At 41.8% G+C, this 21,531-nt stretch overlaps 1 protein-coding gene across 1 annotated transcript in view; it reads left to right on the forward strand.

Moving 5' to 3' along the window:
• The window catches only part of LOC136337810 (broad substrate specificity ATP-binding cassette transporter ABCG2-like), a 44,583-nt gene that overhangs the window by 12,115 nt on the left and 10,937 nt on the right, over nt 1-21,531 (forward strand). Inside the window, exons 6-9 of the mRNA XM_066279638.1 lie at nt 345-496; nt 2,262-2,366; nt 3,319-3,566; nt 17,391-17,473. Of these exons, the coding sequence (XP_066135735.1) occupies nt 345-496; nt 2,262-2,366; nt 3,319-3,566; nt 17,391-17,473 (588 nt within the window). The remainder of the gene's footprint in view (nt 1-344; nt 497-2,261; nt 2,367-3,318; nt 3,567-17,390; nt 17,474-21,531) is intronic.

A 21,531-nucleotide genomic window follows, 5' to 3' on the forward strand; every position in this document is an offset into this window, starting at 1 on the left:
TGGGTCCATACTAGTGAGCTTTTTGCTCAAACCAGATGATCCTGCACTCAAGGGGGCAACCCCTGGGGTCTGGAACCTGGGTCCTTCCGCATCCCAGTCCGATGCTCTACCCACTGCACCACCACCTGGTCAGGCTACGGAAACAGTTTAAAAAAACTCCTTTCATAACAGTGTTGAATTTAGGTTTCTTAAATATTAGAAAGATAATATGAGATATGATTTTGGCAAGGAGAAATCAAGTTGAACCAGGAACAACTGAGCAAAAGGCAGGACTAAACTTTTATTGCAAAGAAATGAAACATTCAGATGTTTAATGACTCATTACTTTCTCACTTTCACTTTAGGATGTCTCAACAGGGACGAACCATCATCTTCTCCATTCATCAGCCTCGTTATTCCATCTTCAAGTTGTTTGATAGCCTCACCTTACTGGCCTCAGGAAGACTGGTGTTCCATGGGCCTGCTCTTGAGGCCTTGGGATACTTTGCCTCAGCTGGTACGGTTGTCTTTTCTTTTTTCTTTTTTTTTTAATTTTTTTTTATTCATTTTTTTACAGTTACTAAAAGAGATTCAGAGAGAGGGATAGACAGCAGGAATGGAGAGAGATAAGAAGCATCAATCATCAGATGTTCGTTGCGACACCTTCCTTGTTCATTGATTGCTTTCTCATATGTGCCTTGTCCGTGGGGCTACAGCAGACTGAGTGACCCCTTGCTCAAGCCAGCGACCTTGGGTTCAAGCTGGTGAGCTTTTTGCTCAAGCCAGATGAGCCTCCGCTCAAGCTGGCGACCTCAGAGTCTCGAACCTGGGTCCTTCTGCAACTCAGTCCGGCACTCTATCCACTGCACCACCGCCTGCTCAGGCTGATTGCTTTTTCATACAGTGAGATCTTTCATTAGTAGAATCCTGAAAGAGAGCAGAGAAGGTAGACGAGAGTGCTTTATGATATTTTAGTAGAGATAATATGGGTTCCACCCAGTGATGGGACTCAAATAACTTCACAACCAGTTCTCTGCTCTAATAAGAGTTTTAAGCATAAAAAAAATGATATACCAAAATGTAGTTTATTACTTCATGCATTTAATACTTAAATAAGAACAATGAAATGGTACACAAACCATTGTGTACGGTTTTGTTATTAGATGATATAGATTGTTATTAGAAAGAATTTTAAATTAATGAAAAAATATTAAATAATACTAACAGAAAACAATAAAATTGTTCGTTTGTTTGTTTCTTTTTTTACAGAGACAGAGAGTCAGAGAGAGGGATAGACAGGGACAGACAGACAGGAAATGAGATGAGAAGCATCAATCATTAGTTTTCCATTGCGTATTGCAACACCTTTGTTTTTCATTGATTGCTTTCTCATACGTGCCTTGACCACGGGCCTTCAGCAGACCGAGTAACCCCTTGCTAGAGCCAGCGACCTTGGGTTCAAGCTGGTGAGCTTTTTGCTCAAACCAGATGAGCCCGCGCTCAAGCTGGCGACCTCAAGGTCTTGAACCTGGGTCCTCCGCATCCCAGTCCAACACTCTATCCACTGCGCCACCGCCCAGTCAGGCTATTTCATTTTTTGAAAAAGTACTGGTAATATCTAGAGCATATTGTTAAGTGGGTGCTTCATGTCTCAAGAATTATGATGAGGAAGGCTATCTGGAAGTCCTAGGTGGGTTAGGAGTAGGCTTTGTGCCAGGAGACAGAATTGTTGACATTTTGTGAGTTTGAATATATAAAAAGAAAAAATAGCCTGGCCAGGTGGTGGCACAGTGGATAGAGCGTCGGACTGGGATGAGGAGGACCCAGGTCCGAGACCCCGAGGTCACCAGCTTGAGTGTGGGCTCATCTGGTTTGAGCAAAAATTCACCAGTTTGGACCAGGGTCGCTGGCTTGGGCAGGGGGTTGCTCGGTCTGCTGGAGGCCCATGTTCAAGGCGCATATGGGAGAGCAGTCAATGAACAACTAAGGTGTCACAATGCGCAACGCAAGACTGATGATTGATGCTTCTCATCTCTTTGTTCCTGTCTGTCTGTCCCTGTCTATCCCTCACTCTGACTCTCTCTCTGGCTCTGTAGAAAAATAAAAAAATAAATTTTAAAAAAAGAAAAGAGAAAATAACTTAGTGGTAGGAGAAGTGAAGAAGATAAAAGAGAAGTCAAATTCTGTCTCCTTTCGCTTCACCTTACTCATCTGTTAATAATAGTGAGTCTCTATTTTTCAAGACCATCAAGAGTAGGTACCTGAATTGCCTTGTTTTGTAGGTTACCACCGTGAGCCTTATAATAACCCTGCAGACTTCCTCCTGGATATCATCAATGGAGAATCCTCTGCTGTGGTATTAACCAGAGAGGACAAGGATGGAGAAGGTATGTGAATCTGTTGAGAGTCATAGATTATCACCTAATTGAATTGGCCGAAGTTAATGAAGTATAATATGTCATTAAAATGAGGCTTGTGAATTTATATTACTAATGCTGCCCTCTGATACCAGTTGCCTTTGATTGTTCAGGCTGCTGTAACAAGAATACTATAGGTAAGTGGCATAAACAACAAACATTTCTCAGGGTTCTAGAGTCTGGGAAGTCTAAGATCAGGTCTCCAGCAAGTCAGTGTTTGTTGAGGGCCCTCTTCTTGGTTCACAGATCAACCACCATCTCCTCATTGCCTCGGGACATGGTGGATAGCAGGGAGGAAACTTGGGACCTCTAAGGGCACTACTCTCATTCACATGGGCTCCACCCTCATGACCTAATCACTCCTCAAAAGACCCACCTTCATATGCCATCATTTTGGGGACTGGGTTTCAGATTATGAATTTTGGGGAAACACAAACACTCAATCTAAAGCAATAGTCAGCACAGATTCTGTTGTCCTCCATGAGTGCTGTATTTTTCATGTAATTTATAAATGAGCATTTCTATGATAGTGTGTTCCGTGGGACTTTTCATCAAAAATATTTCTATATAGTGTCTTGAAATAAAAAAACTTCACTATTTATGCATTTGCACATAATAGAAAGGCAGAGACTTTTCTATTAAGAATTATAACTCCTTATGGTAAGAAGTTTATTTTATAGTTAGAAGGGTACAAATATAACTAGGAATTGGGGAGTGGGTTTGCTGTATCCATAAATTTATGGAAGTAGTCAGGCAATTAACTACATTTTTTTAATGGTAAAGCAATCACAGATGGAACATTTTTTTTAAATCTCAAACTTAGAGTTAAATGTTAGGGAAGATTCTTAGAAAAGGGTTACAGAAAAATGATCTAAATCAGTTATTTTGTTCATGTTTCCCTTTGTCCACTTTTATTCCAAAGCAAACGATACTGAAGAGCCTTCCAAGAGAGATAAGCCACTCGTGGAAAAATTAGCTGAGCTCTATGTCAACTCTACTTTCTTCAGAGAAGTGAAAGTTGAGTTAGATCAACTCTCAGGGGTTCAGAAGAAGAAGAGCGAGGGCTTCAAGGAGATCACCTATGCTACCTCCTTCTGTCATCAAGTCAGATGGATTTCCAGGCGTTCCTTCAAGAACTTGCTGGGTAATCCCCAGGCATCTATAGCTGAGGTAACCTGACAGATTCTTCCAATTATGCTGGGTACTAGTGTGGAAACATTAGATGTTGATATAACTTATATTTCTCCTCTGTCCTCACTCTATTTGGGAGGTAGAAACAGACAATAGCACAAATTAAACACAATTAAGCTGTCACTTATAGAAACATTTTTAAACCTATTTTTTTTAATTTATTTTATTTTTTTACAGAGAGAGAGAGAGTCAGTGAAAGGGATAGACAGGGACAGACAGGAACAGAGAGATGAAAAGCATCAATCATCAGTTTTTCGTTGCGCATTGTGACACTTTAGTTGTTCATTGAATGCTTTCTCATATGTGCCCTGACTGTGGGGCTACCGCAGACTGAGTAATCCCTTGCTGAAGCCAGTGACCCTGGGTCCAAGCTGGTGAGCTTTTGTTCCAACCAGATGAGCCTGCGCTCAAGTTGGCGACCTCGGGGTCTTGAAACCGGGTCCTCCGCAACCCAGTCTGATGCTCTATCCACTGCACCACCGCCTGGTCAGGCAGAAACATTTTTTTTTTTTTTTTTACTTTTAAAATCTGAGTTTGTAAAAGTTTAATTTCTTTTTTTTTAAATGTAAATATAATTTATGACACCCATAACAAATAACAAAGAGAAATAAACAGAAATATATATCATGAAAAATGTTGCAATAATTAGACAATGAAATCCTTAACAAGGGTAGAAGAACCTCAAATTTATATAGCTACCCATCAGATTGAACATATATGTGAAACTCTAAAATTTCATAGAATAAAAAAAGCCACATAAATTCACTCTGCCATATTTTTACTGGTTCTGTATATTTTTTCAAAAGAGTAATACATGCTAATTTTGGAAAATATTCATTTAAAGGCCATAAAGACAGCTACATTAATATAATGCATATGTTCTCTCAATTTTTTTTCACTTATAACTCATATTTCTATATTTATGTCCAATTATAGTCATAGCCTATTATTGTGTAATAGCTGAGAAAACCACAGTGATCACCCAATACAGAATGAAAACTCGTCAAGGTCAGAGACCCCACTGGTCTTATTCACTGCTACTTCCACATGCCTAGGACTTAAGTAAATAAATTTTTGTTAAAATGGTAATTGAATAAATAGACAACATTATCATTCAACAACACATATCATATATAGCACAAATTCAAGTTAGTTAAAAATTAGTAATTTTACATAAGCAAACAATTGTGTTAGAGCTGGGAGGGTGATTTCCATCTTTTCTGAAGGAGGGCTGGCTCAGGTTTAAATGATTTTGGCCTTACTGTATCTGGGTAAAGAAGTAGCATTATCATTGTCTTACAACACACAAACTGAAGGTCTTTTCCCTTTAAAAGCATCTTAGCTATAGAATACAGTTCTTGAACTCAATTTGCATAGCTGCTCATGTTTTCTTTTTTTTTTTTTTTTTTTTTTTTTTACTCTTTTGTGCTTGGCTTCTTTTTTTTTAAATTTTTATTTTAATGGGGTGACATTAATAAATCAGGGTACATACATTCAAAGAAAACATTTTCAAGTTATCTTGTCATTTAGTTCTGTTGCATACCCATCACCCGAAGACAGATCATCCTCTGCCACCCTGCATCCAGTTCTCTCTGTACCCCTCCCCCTCCCCCTCTTCCTCCTTCCCTCCCCCCACCCCCATAGCCACCACACTCCTGTCCATGCCTCTTTGTCTCGCTTTTATGTCCCACCAATGTATAGAATCCTGCAGTTCCTGTTTTTTTCTGATTCGCTTATTTCACCCCGCACAATGCTACCAAGACTCCACCATTCCTCTATAAGTGATCCGATGTCACCATTTCTCCTAGCTGAATAGTATACCATGGTGTATATGTGCCCCATCTTCATCCAGTCCTCTATTTTTTTTTTTACAGTGATTAAAAGCCTTTAAGCAAACTCTTGGCCAATACAGCAAGAATCCATAAATGAGTAGTGTCCTTCACAAGTTCACCAAGTCCAAGTTGGCCCCATCACCATGCCAAATCCCTGAAAAATGCAACCCAACCACAGTTCAGTCTGTTAGGAGCTGTCTCAGGGAGCAGGAGTCCAGGAAAGATCCCCACAGGAAAAGTCCGCATGGCTCTGGAATTGTTGTCACCATTCTATACTTTGCAGCTCATGACCAAGTCCCAATGACCGCTGCTTCTAGCTGGTAATAATTCAGGTAGATTGGAAAAAGCCATTTGCAGCATGCGTGGATATGGAGCTTCTGTTCTCCTCTGCCTGGAGAGTTGAGACCAGGTTGCTTTTCCCTGGAGCTCTGTGACTGTGGCCTGGTAAAGAGAACCTTGGGATACACTAAGCTGGGTGGCAAAGGTAAATCCATAATACAAGTTGGCAAAAGGAGGAAAGAGAGCTCTAAATTAGGAGTAGGTCCCAGCCTGAAATATGAGTGGGGCATTGAGGTAGGAGGGATAAAGGAAACACTATATATTAAGCAAAGCAGCAGAAAATAGGACTATCAACACCCACAACAGAGATCTTTGAGGGAAGAATAAAAAACCTGACTATTCAGGCAAAACATAGTTAAGTGGCCCTTATGCGAATGAGATCAGTTTACCTGCTTCTTGGAAGAAATACCCTAGGCTCGTCCACAGTGTCGTAGATGGGGCCGACGGCCCTGGGCACCTTCAGCCTTCAGTGGCAAACCCCAGCTTTCTGGGCAAGGTTAGGTCATAGGTGGCTGGAGCAGGGCTGGAAAAGACTGAACCCTCCCTTAGAGGAGCGAGGGGGAAGCCCACCTTCCAGTGTCCCTGTTTCCTCGCAGCAGAGGCATATAAGTCTGGCAGGCTTTAGCTCAATGACTTCCTTTCCACTATTGAAGCAGGACCCAGATGGCATCCTATGAGACCCCTTTGGGGTGTTGGAGCCTTTAAGGGTGTATCCTAAAAGCTGGTAGTTCCCCTGATCTCTATTGGGCTTTTTCTGCCTCTAGGTATCTTAAAAGCCATTCTCAGAAGATCTCGCTGAGGGGTTTGAGGATCCCCATCTGCCTATATAAATCTTTTCCATATATCTGGAGCTATTTGGAAAAAAGACAGAACAGTGTTATTAGCTAGATCTAATAAAGAAGGTAGTAGTTTGCAGGCAAAAAAGATTTGGTGTCTCCTGTTCATCAGTAATCAAAAGAAATGTAAATTTTTTTTTTTAAGTAAAAAGCATGATATGGTAGACCTGTCAGAGTCATTGGCCTGGTGTGCAGGATTCCTGGGTTCGATTCCTGGCCAGAGCACACAGGAGAAGCGCCCATCTACCTCTCCACTCCTCCCCCTCTCCTTCCTCTTCGTCTCTCTCCTCCCGCCCACAGCCAAGGCTCCACCGGAGCAAATCCACCCTGGGCACTAAGGATGGCCCCATGGCCTCCGCCCCAGTCGCTAGAATGGCTCCGGTTGTAACAGAGCAACATCCCAGACGGGCAGAGCATTCCCCCCGGTAGGCATGCCAGGTGGATCCCAGTCAGGCGCATGCAGGAGCCTGTCTGACTGCCTCCCCATCCCCATCCTCAGAAATATACAAAAAATAAATAAATAAAAGAAAAAATACTAAAAAAAAAAGGGGGGGGCATTCCCTTGTGCTAAAGCTCCAGGGAGCATGGAGTGAGCTTGAGTATGTCCTATGAACCATGGAGCTCTATGTTTACATACAAGTCTTTGAAGAAGGAGGAACTGCTGAAATAGTTTATCAGCCTTTGTCCCTAAGACAGCAGTCTTTATAGTGGGAACACCATACGTAATTATTTGCTGTCTGTCTATAGATTAAGGGGGGAATATGGCAAATGCTGAAAAGCCATGATCTTTGTGCCCCTCCCTTCCCCCAACCCCCTCCCTCCTCCCCCCACCCTGTAACCCCAACACTGTTGTTCATGTCTCTGAGTCTCATCTTTATGTCCCACCTATGTATGGAAACATATAGTTCTTAGTTTTTTCTGATTTACTTCTTTCACTCAGTATAATGTTATCAAGGCCCATCCATGTTGTTGTAAAAGATCCTATGTCATCATTTCTTATGGCTGAGTAGTATTCCATAGTATATATATACCAAAGCTTTTTAATCCACTTGTCCTCTGATGGACACTTGGGCTGTTTCCAAATCTTTGCTATTGTGAACAATGTTGCCATAAACATGGGGGTGCATTTCTTCTTTTCAAACGGTGCTATGGTGTTCTTGGGGTATATTCCTAATAGTGGTATAGCTGGGTCAAAAGGCAGTTCGATTTTTAATTTCTTGAGGAATCTCCATACTGTTTTCCACAGTGGCTGCACCAGTCTGCATTCCCACCAGCAGTGCAGGAGGGTTCCCTTTTCTCCACATCCTCGCCAGCACTTATTCTGTGTTGTTTTATTGATGAGCGCCATTCTGACTGGTGTGAGGTGATATCTCATTGTGGTTTTAATTTGCATTTCTCTAATCATTAGTGATGTTGAACATTTTTTCATATGCCTATTGGCCATCTGTGTGTCCTCTTTGGATAAGTGTCTATTCATTTCTTTTGCCCATTTTTGGATTGGATTGTTTGTCTTCCTGGTATTAAGTTTTACAAGTTCTTTATAAATTTTGGTTATTAACCCCTTGTCAGACGCTGTGTCAAATATATTCTCCCATTGTGTAGTTTGTCTTTTTATTCTGTTCTTATTGTCTTTAACTGTGCAGAAGCTTTTTAGTTTGATAAAGTCCCATTTGTTTATCCTGTCTTTTATTTCACTTGCCTGTGGAGACAAATCAGCAAATATATTGCTGCGAGAGATGTCAGAGGGCTTACTGCCTATGTTTTCTTCTAAGATGCTTATGGTTTCACGGTTTACATTCAAGTCTTTTATCCATTTTGAGTTTATTTTTGTGAGTGGTGTAAGTTGGTGGTCTAGTTTCATTTTTTTGCAGGTACTGTCCAGTTTTCCCAACACCATTTGTTGAAGAGGCTGTCTTTACTCCATTGTATTTCCTTACCTCCTTTGTCAAATATCAGTTGTCCATAGAGCTGTGGGTTTATTTCTGAGTTCTCTGTTCTGTTCCATTGATTTATGTGCCTGTTCTTATGCCAGTACCATGCTGTTTTGAGTACAATGGCCTTATAATATAACTTGATATCTGGAAGTGTGATACCTCCCGCTTTTTTCTTCCTTTTCAGGATTGCTGAGGCTATTTGTGTTCTTTTTTGGTTCCATATAAATTTTTGGAATATGTGTTCTATGTCTTTGAAGTAAGTCATTGGTATTTTCATTGGTATTGCATTGAATTTATAAATTGCTTTGGGTAATATAGACATTTTAATGATGTTTATTCTTCCTAACCATGAGCACGGTATATGCCTCCACTTATTCGTATCTTCCCTGATTTCTTTTATCAATGTTTTATAATTTTCCGAGTACAAGTCTTTAATCTCCTTGGTTAGATTTATTCCTAGGTACTTTATTTTTTTGGTTGCAATGGTAAAGGGGATTGATTCCCTGATTTCTCTTTCTGACAGTTCATTATTAGTGTATAAAAATGCCTCTGATTTCTGAGTATTGATTTTATATCCTGCCACCTTGCCAAATTCTTTGATCAGGTCTAGTAGTTTTTTGACTGAGACTTTAGGGTTTTCTATATACAATATCATGTCATCTGCAAATAATGATAGCTTTACTTCTTCTTTTCCAATTTGGATGCCTTTTATTTCTTTTCCTTGTCTGATTGCTGTGGCGAGGTCTTCCAGAATTATGTTGAATAAGAGTGGTGAAAGGGGGCACCCCTGCCTTGTTCCTGATCTTAAGGGGATTGCTTTTAATTTTTGCCCATTGAGTATGATGTTGGCTGTGGGTTTGTCATAGATGGCCTTTATCATGTTGAGGTATGTTCCCTGTATTCCCACTTTGCTGAGAGTTTTGATCATGAATGGGTGCTGGACTTTATCAAATGCTTTTTCTGCATCTATTGAAATTATCATGTGGTTTTTCTCCTTTCTTTTGTTTATGTGATGAATCACATTGATTGATTTGCGAATATTGTACCAGCCTTGCCTCCCAAGAATAAATCCTACTTGATCATGGTGTATGATTTTTTCCATATATTGCTGGATCCGGTTTGCTAATATTTTGTTGAGGATTTTTGCATCTAAGTTCATCAGGGATATTGGCCTATAATTTTCTTTTTTTGTGTTGTCTTTGCCTGGTTTTGGAATCAGAATTATGCTCGCCTCATAAAAGGAGTTTGGAAGTCTTCCTTCCTCTTGAATTTTTTGAAATAGCTTGAGAAGGATAGGAGTTAGTTCTTCTTTGAATATTTGGTAGAATTCACTTGTGAAGCCATCAGGCCCAGGACTTTTCTTTTTTGGGAGTTTTTTGATAGCTGTTTCAATCTCATTTGTTGTAATTGGTCTGTTTAGGTTTTCTGATTCTTCCAGATTGATTTTTGGAAGATTATATGATTCAAGGAATTTGTCCATTTCATCTAGGTTGTCTAGTTTTTTGGCGTACAGTTCTTCATAATATTTTCTTACAATATTTTGTATTTCTGTTGTGTCAGTTGTTATTTCTCCACTCTCATTTCTAATTTTATTTATTTGAGTCCTCTCTCTTTTTTTCTTGGTGAGTCTTGTTAAAGGTTCATCGATCTTGTTTACCTTTTCAAAGAACCAGCTCCTGGTGTCATTGATCCTCTGTATTGTTTCTTTAGCCTCTATGTCATTTATTTCTGCTCTGATCTTTATTATTTCCTTCCTTCTACTAGCTCTGGGCTTTCCTTGCTGTTCTTTTTCTAGTTCTTTTAGATGCAGGGTTAAGTTGTTTATTTGAGCTTTTTCTAGCTTCTTGAGGTATGCCTGTAATGCTATAAACTTCCCTCTCAGTACTGCTTTTGCTGTGTCCCATAAATTTTGAGTTGATGTATGCTCATTATCGTCTGTTTCTAGGAATTTTTTAATTTCTTCTTTGATCTCAATGTTAACCCATTCATTGTTTAATAGTGTGCTATTTAGTTTCCAAGTGTTTGAAAGTTTTTCAATTTTTCTATTGTGGTTGATTTCTAGTTTAATGCCATTGTGATCAGAGAAAGTGCTCGATATGATATCAATCTTCTTAAATTTGTTGAGCCCGCTTTTGTGCCCTAACATGTGGTCTATTCTAGTGAATGTACCATGAGCGCTTGAAAAGAATGTATATTCTGCTGTTTTAGGGTGACAGGTTCTGAAGATATCTATTAAATCGAGTTCATCTAATATGTCCTTTAAGTCTGCTGTTTCTTTGTTAATTTTCTTTCTTGAGGATCTATCTAATGATGTTAATGGGGTATTGAAATCTCCTACTATTATAGTATTGCTGTTGATCTCGCCCTTTAAGTCTATCAAAGTCTGCTTTATATATTTAGGTGCTCCTATATTAGGTGCGTAGATATTTATAATGGTGCATCTTTTTATTTAAGGTGTGTCTCTTGTAGACAGCATATGTATGGGTCCTGTTTTCTTATCCACGCAGCTACCCTATGTCTCTTGATCGGATCATTTAATCCATTAACATTTAAGGTTATTACTGATATGTAATTGTTTATTGCCATTTTTTTTCTTTAAAACTGTTTTTCTCTTTTGCTATATTCTTTTTTTCCTTTGATCTGTTTACAACAGGTCCCTTAGCATTTCTTGCAGCCTTGGTTTGGTTGCAGTGAAATCCTTGAGTTTTTTTTTTGTCTGTAAAGCTTTTTATTTCTCCTTCAATTTTAAATGATAGCCTTGCTGGATAAAGTAGTCTTGGTTGTAGGTTCTTGTTCTGCATTACTTTGAATATTTCTTGCCATGCTCTTCTGGCCTCCAGTGTTTCTGTTGAGAAGTCAGAAGTCATCTTTATGGGGGCTCCTTTGTAAGTGATAGTCTTTTTTTCTCTAGCAGCTTTTAATATTTTCTCTTTATCATTTAGCTTTGGTATTTTAATTATGATGTGTCTTGGTGTTGGTTTCTTTGGGTTTCTCCTTAATGGAGTTCTCTGTGCTTCCTGAACATGTGAAATGTTTTCCTGCCTTAATTGGGGGAAGTTTTCCGCTATAATATGTTTGAACACAGTCTCTATCCCTTGTTCTTTCTCTTCTTCTTCAGGAACCCCTATGATGCGGATGTTATTTCTCTTCATGTTGTCACAGAGCTCTCTTAGAGTTTCCTCAGACTTTTTGAGTCTCTTTTCTTTTTTCTGCTCTGCTTCCGTGCCTTTATTTATTGTGTCCTCTAACTCACTGATTCAATTCTCTGCTTCATCCATCCTGCTTTTAATTCCTTCCATTGTATTCTTTATTTCAGATATTGTATTTGTCATTTCTGTCTGATTCTTTTTTATTATTTCAATGTCCTCTTTTATATTTGTTATCTCTTTATTTAGGTTTTTGTAATGGCCATCTATGGTTTTTCTAATATCTTTGAGCATCCTAACAATCGTTATTTTAAACTCTGCATCTGGTAGTTTGGTTATATCTGATTCACTTAGGTCCTTTTCTGGGGATTTCTCTTGGTTTATTTGTGTTGTATTTCTCTGCCTCTGCATTTTCTCTTCACGGGAGTGGCTGTGATCACTTGCTGGGGTGCACAAGGGTTGGTGGCCTTGGCCTTTGCCCTGCCCCCGTGTGTGACGTTATGCTCGGTCCTGAGGGCACTGGCGAGCACCTTTGCTCAGCTGCTGGTCTCCGCCTGTTTCCGAGCTTTCGCCCTGCCTTTGCAGGATGATCCCACTCAAGGAACAGCTGCTAGCCTTGGCTCTACCACCAGGCAGGGCTGCGTGCCCAAGCTCAGCTCCGTAGCAGAACTCTGCCTCTTCTGGGCTTTTGGCTCCACCCCTGCGGGAGGAGCCTGCTACCAAGTCAGACCGCAAGCCTGGGTTGCACGGGCGGGGCAGGGATGTGCTCCTCTGCCCTTGCTCCGGGGCTGGTTTCTACTCTTTCCGGGTTTCCCGCCCTTCTCCCGGAGGCTGGATTACAGGCTGCCAGCAGCTGAGCTTGGCCGCTTTTGCATGCCCCCTTCTCCCTAGCTGGGCAAGATTGAGCTCACACCTGAGCCCAGTGGTGGCCAGCTGGCTTCTAACCCTGCCAGCAGAACCACGCTTTTGTCTCCCGCTGCCGCCTGCCCTCCGGCGCGCCCTCAGCCGTGTGGGTGGGGGCGTTGCAGCTCGGACCCTAAGACTCACTACTGTAGACCCAAAAGCTCCCTCCTTCTATGCGACTCTGCTCTGAATGCTGTGGGGGAGCTTGTTTGGCTGCTCTCCTGCTTCCCTTTGCTGGTATTGCTGCTTCCGGGGGAAATATTCACTTCAGCTTTGGGGAGTGACTCGTCCCAGGGGTTAGGGTGGATATCTCCCAAAATGTTTTCCCTATGCCTCCTAGATTGCACTCTCTTCCTGTTACTGTGGTTCTCTCCCCTCTCCCTCCATCCCCAGGAGCCCCGGGTGAGTGTTTGTGAGAGAGATGTTCTGCGCGGTCCCTTTAAGAAGGATCCAGGGTCTGCGAAATCAGACTCTCTCACAAACAGTATTCTGACTTGTTTCCAGCTAAATACTGTCCTTACGCTTCTTCTGGGCTCTGGGGCTGCAGGCTGGAGCTTTGTTCCTGGGGCTCAGGACCCTTTCCCCTCTGCTAAACTCACTTCCCGCCACGCGAGTCTCTCCCTGCTGCCGTTTGCTCCGAGAAGCTGGGCAGCCCTCTCCGCGTTTCCGCTTTTCCTATCAGTCTCTGTGTGGCTTCTTCAGCATTCCTTGGTTGAAGAGTCCTTTTAGTTTAGTCCAAAGTTGGTTTTTCCAGCTGATAGTTCATAAAATTAGTTTGTAATCCACTTTGGTTCTGGGAGGTAGATGCTGGTACGTCCGCCTACTCCAGCGCCATCTTGTCTCTCCCAGAAACATTTTTAAGTAGAGGGAGAGAGAGAAACATTGACTTATTCCACTTATTTATATTTATGCATTCATTGGTTGTCTTGTACGTGCCCTGACTGGGTATCAAACCTATAACCTTGGCATGTTGGGATGACACTCTAACCAACTGAGCTACCAGGTCAGGGCTATAGAAACTTTTTAGAGTGGTATTTTAGACTACCTGATTCAGAATTTTGGTTTAGAAAAGCTGTAATAGATTATCTTTTTTCTTCTTTTTTTTTCTTTGTGGCATGGTAAAGAGAACCTTGGGATACACTAAGCTGGGTGGCAAAGGTAAATCCATAATATAAGTTGGCAAAAGGGGGAAGGAGAGCTCTACATTAGAAGTAGGTCCCAGCCTGAAATATGAGTGGGGCATTGAGGTAGGAGGGATAAAGGAAACACTATATATTAAGCAAAGCAGCAGAAAATAGGACTGTCAACACCCACAACAGAGATCTTTGAGGAAAGAATAAAAAATCTGACTATTCAGGCAAAACATAGTTAAGTGGCCCTTGTTCAAATGAGATCAGTTTACCTGCTTCTTTTTTTTTTTTTTTTTTTTTTTTTTACATAGGCAGAGATAGACAGAGACAGACAGACAGGAACGGAGAGAGAGATGAGAAGCATCAACCATTAGTCTTTCGTTGTGCATTGCGACCTCTTAGTTGTTCATTGATTGCTTTCTCACATGTGCCCTGACCGCGGGCCTTCAGCAGACCAAGTAACCCCTTGCTGGAGCCAGCGACCTTGGGTCCAAGCTGGTGAGTTTTTTGCTCAAGCCAGATGAGCCCGCGCTCAAGCTGGCGACCTCGGGGTCTCAAACCTGGGTCGTTCTGCATCCCAGTCGGATGCTCTATCCACTGCGCCACCACCTGGTCAGGCTTACCTGCTTCTTGGAAGAAATACCCTAGGCTCGTCCACAGTGTCGTAGATGGGGCCGATGGCCCTGGGCACCTTCAGCCTTCAGTGGCAAACCCCAGCATTCTGGGCAAGGTTAGGTCATAGGTGGCTGGAGCAGGGCTGGAAGAGACTGAACCCTCCCTTAGAGGAGCGAGGGGGAAGCCTACCTTCCAGTGTCCCTGTTTCCTCACAGCAGAGGCATGTAAGCCTGGCAGGCTTTAACTCAATGACCTTCCTTTCCACTATTGAAGCAGGACCCAGATGGCATCCTATGAGACCCCTTTGGGGTGTTGGAGCCTTTAAGGGTGTATCCTAAAAGCTGGTAGTTCCCCTGATCTCTACTGGGCTTTTTCTCCCTCTAGGTATCTTAAAAGCCATGCTCAGAAGATCTCGCTGAGGGGTATATAGATTATCTTTTTAGAGAAAAATTTTTTCAAATATTGTGAAGTAAAGGAATTGTTTAGCCATGTTTGTGGTTGTGTGGTAGCTGCCCTTGTTCATTTCCTGATTTGCTCAATAAGTTCCTATTGATTATGTGCAGCATTCGGGAAGTTGTGCACAGCAGTGAACAATGGGTATAAATAAAAACTCCTACTCTCCTTTTCGCTGATAAATCTTGTATATGTAGTCTTACAGCTGTACTTGAACTCGTCATTACACAAGTCAGACTTGCTTATAATGATTTAATCCAAGGTTGGTATCTGAAAAATGCTGGAATAAATAGATTATCTGTATAAGATTTAATGCTCATACAGTGTGCTAAGGGTTTTCTGATCAAATCCACTTAGAAAACATTATCATAGCTCATCATTCCTATTAGCGTATTAAACATTTGACTATGAATTAATTTTTCTAGGGATGGCCATAAACATCCTTTAGAACTCACCTTGAGAAATGTTGGAAAACACTTTTGAACAAAGATATAATCACTTATTTAGGGGACTTTTTTGAGGGGTTGGTTAAAACAGGAGTCAGATACACAGATACATGAACAGGGTCTTCTTGTTCAGTTGTGCAAAGTTCACTTTGTCTCTGTTTCCTTTTTTATAATGTAAGAAAGAATAACACAGAGGCATGCACCTTGTAAAAGCAAGGCAGTATTAATCATTTAATTATTTTGCCAGTATATTTGAAAGCTGGGATTAATCATTTTGTCAATATATTTGAAAGCTGATTTTGAAAATACTTTTAGAATTTTAAAATATTTAGGAAACATCCTAACTGATAATACTGATAATCTATTAGTATAAGATCCAGGGTTGAATGCAAAAAAAAAAAAGAAAGCATGTGAAACCTGACCAGGCGGTGGCGCAGTGGATAGAGCATCAATTGGACTGGGATGCGGAAGGACCCAGGTTTGAGACCCGAGGTCGCCGGCTTGAGTGCAGGCTCATCTGGTTTGAGCAAAAAGCTCACCAGCTTGGACCCAAGGTCGCTGGCTTGAACAAGGGGTTACTTAGTCTGCTGAAGGCCCATGGTCAAGGCACATATGAGAAAGCCATCAATGAACAACTAAGGTGTCACAACGAAAGACTGATGATTAATGCTTCTCATCTTTCTCCATTCCTGTCTGTCTGTCCCTCTCTCTGACTCTGTAAAAAAAAAATTTGTGGACCCTGGTTGGTTTGATCAGTGGATAGAACATAGGCCCTATGTGTGGAGGTCCCAGATTCGGTCCTTTGTCAGGGCCCACATGAGAAGCAACCATCTGCTTCTCCTCCCCTCCCTCTCTCCCTTCTCTCTCTTCCTCTATTGCATCCAGTGGTTCAATTGGTTTGAGTATTGACCCCAGGTGCTGAGAATAGCTTGGTTGATTCAAGCATTGGCCGTAGATGCGAGTTGACTGGTTGGGGTGCATGTGGGACTGTGCCTATCTTCCTTCTCACTTAAAAAAAAAAAAGTGGTGTCCATCCAATCTCTTAGGACTCATCAAAGTGACTTAGTGAAGGTAGAAAGAGTGGGAAAGAATCGGCAGCTTAGTTCTCCACGATGGGCCTCAGGCCCTACAGGCTGAACTTGCTGGAGAAGCAGTGAAGAGAGTGGGTAATGGAAGCACCTGGCTGAATGCTTTGGTGACAACAGTGCCCTTTTCCATGGAGGCATGGAGCCTCCCGCCCCCTACCACATGGGTAGGCCCCAGCTTACCCTTACTTCTTTATCATGCAATATTTAATTATTAGAAATTTTGTTATATGAGCTTTAAAAATTGTATTTATGAACCCTAGCGAGTGGTGCAGTGGATAAGTGTCATCTGGGAGTGCAGAGGTCACTGAGGTTGCTGATTTGATCCTGGTGTCGCTGGCTCAAGCTGATCCTGAGATCGCCAGTGCGATGCCAGAGTTCCTGGTTCAGTCTGGAGGGTGCTGGCTGAACCCCTGAGTTCCCTGGCTCAAGCCTCAGTCAGGGCACAGATGAGAAGCAATCAGTGGTACAACTAAGTGGAACAATGAACTGATGCTTTCTCCCTCTCCCCCCCCCCCCCCACTCTCTCTCTCCTCATACCTCTCCCCCTTTGTCTCTCTCAAAACAAAACAAAAAAAATGTATTCACTTTTGTGTGCTTTTAAGGTTAAGTATATTTTAAATCTGTTTTTATTTGAACCTTTTGAAATTTATAAAATCATGCTTGTTTACTAGTACCAAGATTGAGAATTTAGGACAAAATTCTTAGCCATTTGAATTTTATTTTACTCCATGAACAACTTTGTTAGATGCTTGCACTGCTCCCCTACTCTGTAGGGCATTCCCAGCCCCGCAGCCTGAGCAGGACCCTGATCTGGCAGTGCCCGGAGGCCCTGGGAGGAACTTAGCTTTTCCAGTAGTCTACTCTGTTCTCCCTCAGCCTCCCCAACACACAGTCATTTTTTATTTTAAGTTATAAGGCTATGTAATAACATACACTGATTTATATTTTCCCAAATTATTTAAAGTATCCATGTCAACAAAGTGATTTGCTATGTCGCCATAGATACTGTAATAATAAATGGTATATTAAGTTTTTACCTTTTAATTGAAATTTTTTTTCTTGTCTTTTTCTTTTTGAAAAGATAATCGTAACAATTTTCCTAGCACTGGCTCTTGGTGTCATTTCCTATGATCTAAAAAATGACCCTACAGGAATCCAGAATAGGTAAGTACATTTGAATCTTGTTTATTAAGAAAGTGCTGTTACTTTTTTCAAGGTTATAAAAATGCACTAAGAGTTTCAATTTCAACTTGGTCAGAGCAGCAAGGTCACCGGTTCAAAACCTGGGGTCATTGGCTTGAGCCGTCGTGTTGAGTTCAATCTGGTCAATATAAGAATCAATTAATGGATACACAACTAAAGTAGAGCAACGAGTTGATACTTCTCTCTCTCCATTACTCTCTGTCAAAAACAAAACAGAACAAAAAAAACCAAACTTGAATTTCAGACAAGTACAAGACTGTTTGAGGAGTAGGATAAGTCACTGAATTGAAAGCTGCTTAGGAGGGTTAATTTGACTCTATATGTAAATGTGAATATAATACATATATATGAAATTTCTTTTAGAGGGAGAGATAGTGAAAGAGAGAGAGAGAGAGAAAAGGGCAAGAGATAGTGAGAGGGACAGATGGGGACAGACAGGAAGGAAGAGAGATGACAAGCATCAACTCATAGTTGTGGCACCTTTGTTATTCATTTATTATTTTCTCATATGTGCCTTGACCAAGGGTTTAGGGGGTGGAGACTTCAGTTGAGCCAGTGACCCCGTGGTCAGTCCAGTGACCTTGAGCTCAAGTCAGCAACCCTGCGTTCAAGTATGTGACCATGGGGTTTCAAACCTGGGTTTTCTGCATCCCAGGTCCATGCTCTATCCACTGTGCCACCACCTGGTCAGGCTGAAGTTTCTATACAGCTGTCCCTTGCCAAATCGTAGTTCACTTTTCGCAGTCTCACTGTATTGTGGATTTTAAAATTGTATATATCTAATTTTGTATCACGGATTTATCACTATATTGCGGGATTTTGTGGTATAGAGGTATTTTTATATATTTATTATTTTAATAATTTTTGTGGTAAAATAAACATTTTCTAGGCTAAGAAATAAAAACAATATAAAAATATAAATTAAAACATATTAAAATAATATTACTGTATATTCACTGGTGATTGACCATATAGAATTTTATATGTTGTTAAAATTACGTAGGTTTAAGAGTATAGAAAGTGTTTATAAGAGCGTGGGAAAAGTTAATAACAGTGTGGGAGCCTGAATAGGCAGTGGCTCAGTGGATAGAGCATCGGACTAGGTTGTGGAGGACCCAGGTTCAAAACCCTGAGGTCGCCAGCTTGAGTGCGGGCTTATCTGGTTGAGCTAGGCTCACCAGCTTGAGCCCAACGTTTGCTGGCTTGAGCAAGGGGTCACTCGGTCTGCTGTAGCTCCCCAGTCAAGGCACATATGAGAAAGCAATCAATGAATAACTAAGGTGCTGCAATGAAGAATTGATTCTCATCTCTCCCTTCCTGTCTGTCTGTTTCTATCTCTGTCACACGCACACACACAAACACACACACACACACACACCCCAGTGTAGGAAAAGTTTATAAGAATGTGAGGAAGTTTTATAAAGCCTTAAAATATAGATAAATAACAAAATAAATATAAGGTTGCTGCCTCTTGGATTTTCTGGAACCTAACCCCCACGATGGACGAAGGACCACTGTGTATATAAAATGGTAAAATATACAGAACATAAAATTAACCCTTCTATCCAGGTTTAGGTTACAATTCAGTGGCATTAATTACATTGTTGTTCAACCATCACCACCATCTAACTCCTGAATATCTTTTATATTCCCAAACTGAATCTCTGTACCTTTTTAACAATAACTTGACATTCCTCCTTTTTAAGTCCCTAGAAACCACCATTATACTTTCTGTCTCTGAATTTCACTACTCTATGCATGCCATATAAGTGGAATCATAACAGTATTTGTCCTTGGAGACTAACTTATTTTCCTGAGCATAATATCTTCAAGGTTCATCCATGTTGTAACATGTGTCAGAATTTCTTCCTTTTAAATAACTTTTCTACCTTAAAAAAAATTTTTTTTTGTATTTTTCTGAAGCTGGAAACGGGGAGAGACAGTCAGACAGACTCCCGCATGCGTCCGACCAGGATCCACCCGGCATGCCCACCAGGGGGCAATGCTCTGCCCCTCCGGGCGCTATAGAGCCACTCTAGCGCCTGGGGCAGAGGCCAAGGAGCCATCCCCAGTGCCCAGGCCATCTTTGCTCCAATGGAGCCTTGGCTGAGGGAGGGGAAGAGAGAGACAGAGGAAGGAGAGGGGGAAGGGGGTGGAGAAGCAGATGGGCACTTATCCTGTGTGCCCTGGCCAGGAATCGAACCTGGGACTTCTGCATGCCAGGCTGATGCTCTACCACTGAGCCAACCAGCCAGGGCAAAAATTAATTTTTTAAGTGAGAGGAGGGAAGATAGAGAGGCAGACTCCCGCATGTGCCCCAACTGGGATCCACCTGGCAACTCCTGTCTCGGGCCGATGCTCAAATCAACCGAGCTATCCTCAGTGCCTGGGTTGATGCACAGACCAATCGAGCCACTGTCTGCAAGAGTGGAAAAGACAGAGAAGGGGAAGAGAAGCAGATGGTCACTTCTCATGTTTGCCCTGACCAGGGATCAAACCTGGGACATCCATACACCAGGCCGATGCCCTATCCACTGATGTCACTGGCCAGGACAACATTTAATTTAAATATTGTTTACATTCTGTTCTTAAAAGAATTTATTTATTGATTTTACAGTGAGAGGAAGAAAGAGGGAGGAAGAGAGAGAAAGAGAAATACCAACTTATTGTTCCACCTAGCTGTGCATTCATTGATGGCTCTTGTATGTGCCCTGACGGGATCAAACCCATGATCTTGGCGCATCTGGATGTCGCTCCAACCAACTATGCTGTCTGGCCAGGGCTAAGTTCTGTTCTTTGTTATGATTTTGATTATTCTTACTACTGGTGTTAAAAACAATTACTTAATGTCTATGCACTCTTTGTTTTCAGGTTGTGTACCTGGGCTTACATTTTTTAAAGTGTCCTCTTAATGGCATGTCATTTAAATACTGTACCACTTTATGTCTTTTAGTTTCCACTCACATCCTCAATGTCAAGTAAATTGTTTGGTTGTGCAGAGAGGTACACCACTGTTTCAGGGATGCTGCCATGCTTCCATAAAATTTATAGTTCTGGCCTGACCAGGCGGTAGCACAGCAGATAGAGCATCAGCCTGGGATGCTGAGGACCCAGGTTCGAAACCCTGAGGTCTCTGGCTTGAGTGCCAGCTCATCCTGCTTGAGCATGAGATTGTAGACATGACCCAATTGTCATTGGCTTGAGCAAGGGGCCACTGGCTCAGCTGGATCCCCCAACCCCAGTCAAGGCACATATTAAAAGCAATCAATGAGAACTAAGGTGCCACAACTATGAGCTGACACTCCTCATGTCTCTCCTTTCCTGTCTGTGCCTCACTCTCAATCTTGCAAAAAAATAAAATTTATTGTTCTGTCAAAGAGTAGCCCTGGCTTAGTAGTTCAGTTGGTTAGAGCCTCTTCCCAATACAACCAGATTGCAGGTTTCATCCCTGGTCAGGACACATACAAGAATCAGCCAATTAGTGCATAAATAAGTGGAACAACAAATCAATGTTTTTTAACTTTTATTAATTTTTAGAGAGGAGAGAGAATGCGGGGGGGAGCAGGAAGCATCAACTCCCATATGTGTCTTGACCAGGCAAGCCCGCATGCACCCGACTGGGATCCACTCGGCATGCCCACCAGGGGGCGATGCTCTGCCCATCTGGGGCGTTGTTCTGTTGCATCCAGAGACATTCTAGCGCCTGAGGCAGAGGCCATAGAGCCATCCTCAGCGCCTGGGCAACTTTGCTCCAATGGAGCCTTGGCTGCGGGAGGGGAAGAGAGAGACAGAGAAGAAGGAGAGGGGTAGGGGTGGAGAAGCAGATGGGCACTTCTCCTGTGTGCCCTGGCTGGGAATCGAACCCAGGACTCCTGCACGCCAGGCCGACGCTCTACCACTGAGCCAACCGGCCAGGGCAATATTTTCTTTAGAAGCATGATTTACTTTCTTTTTGAGCCCATTGGAAACCATGTTGGCAGTGAGTTGTCAAAGATATTATGAAGTTTCTTCTGATGATT

The sequence above is a fragment of the Saccopteryx bilineata genome, chromosome 5 (genome assembly GCF_036850765.1).
Source record: "Saccopteryx bilineata isolate mSacBil1 chromosome 5, mSacBil1_pri_phased_curated, whole genome shotgun sequence".
Taxonomy (NCBI): Eukaryota; Metazoa; Chordata; class Mammalia; order Chiroptera; family Emballonuridae; genus Saccopteryx; species Saccopteryx bilineata.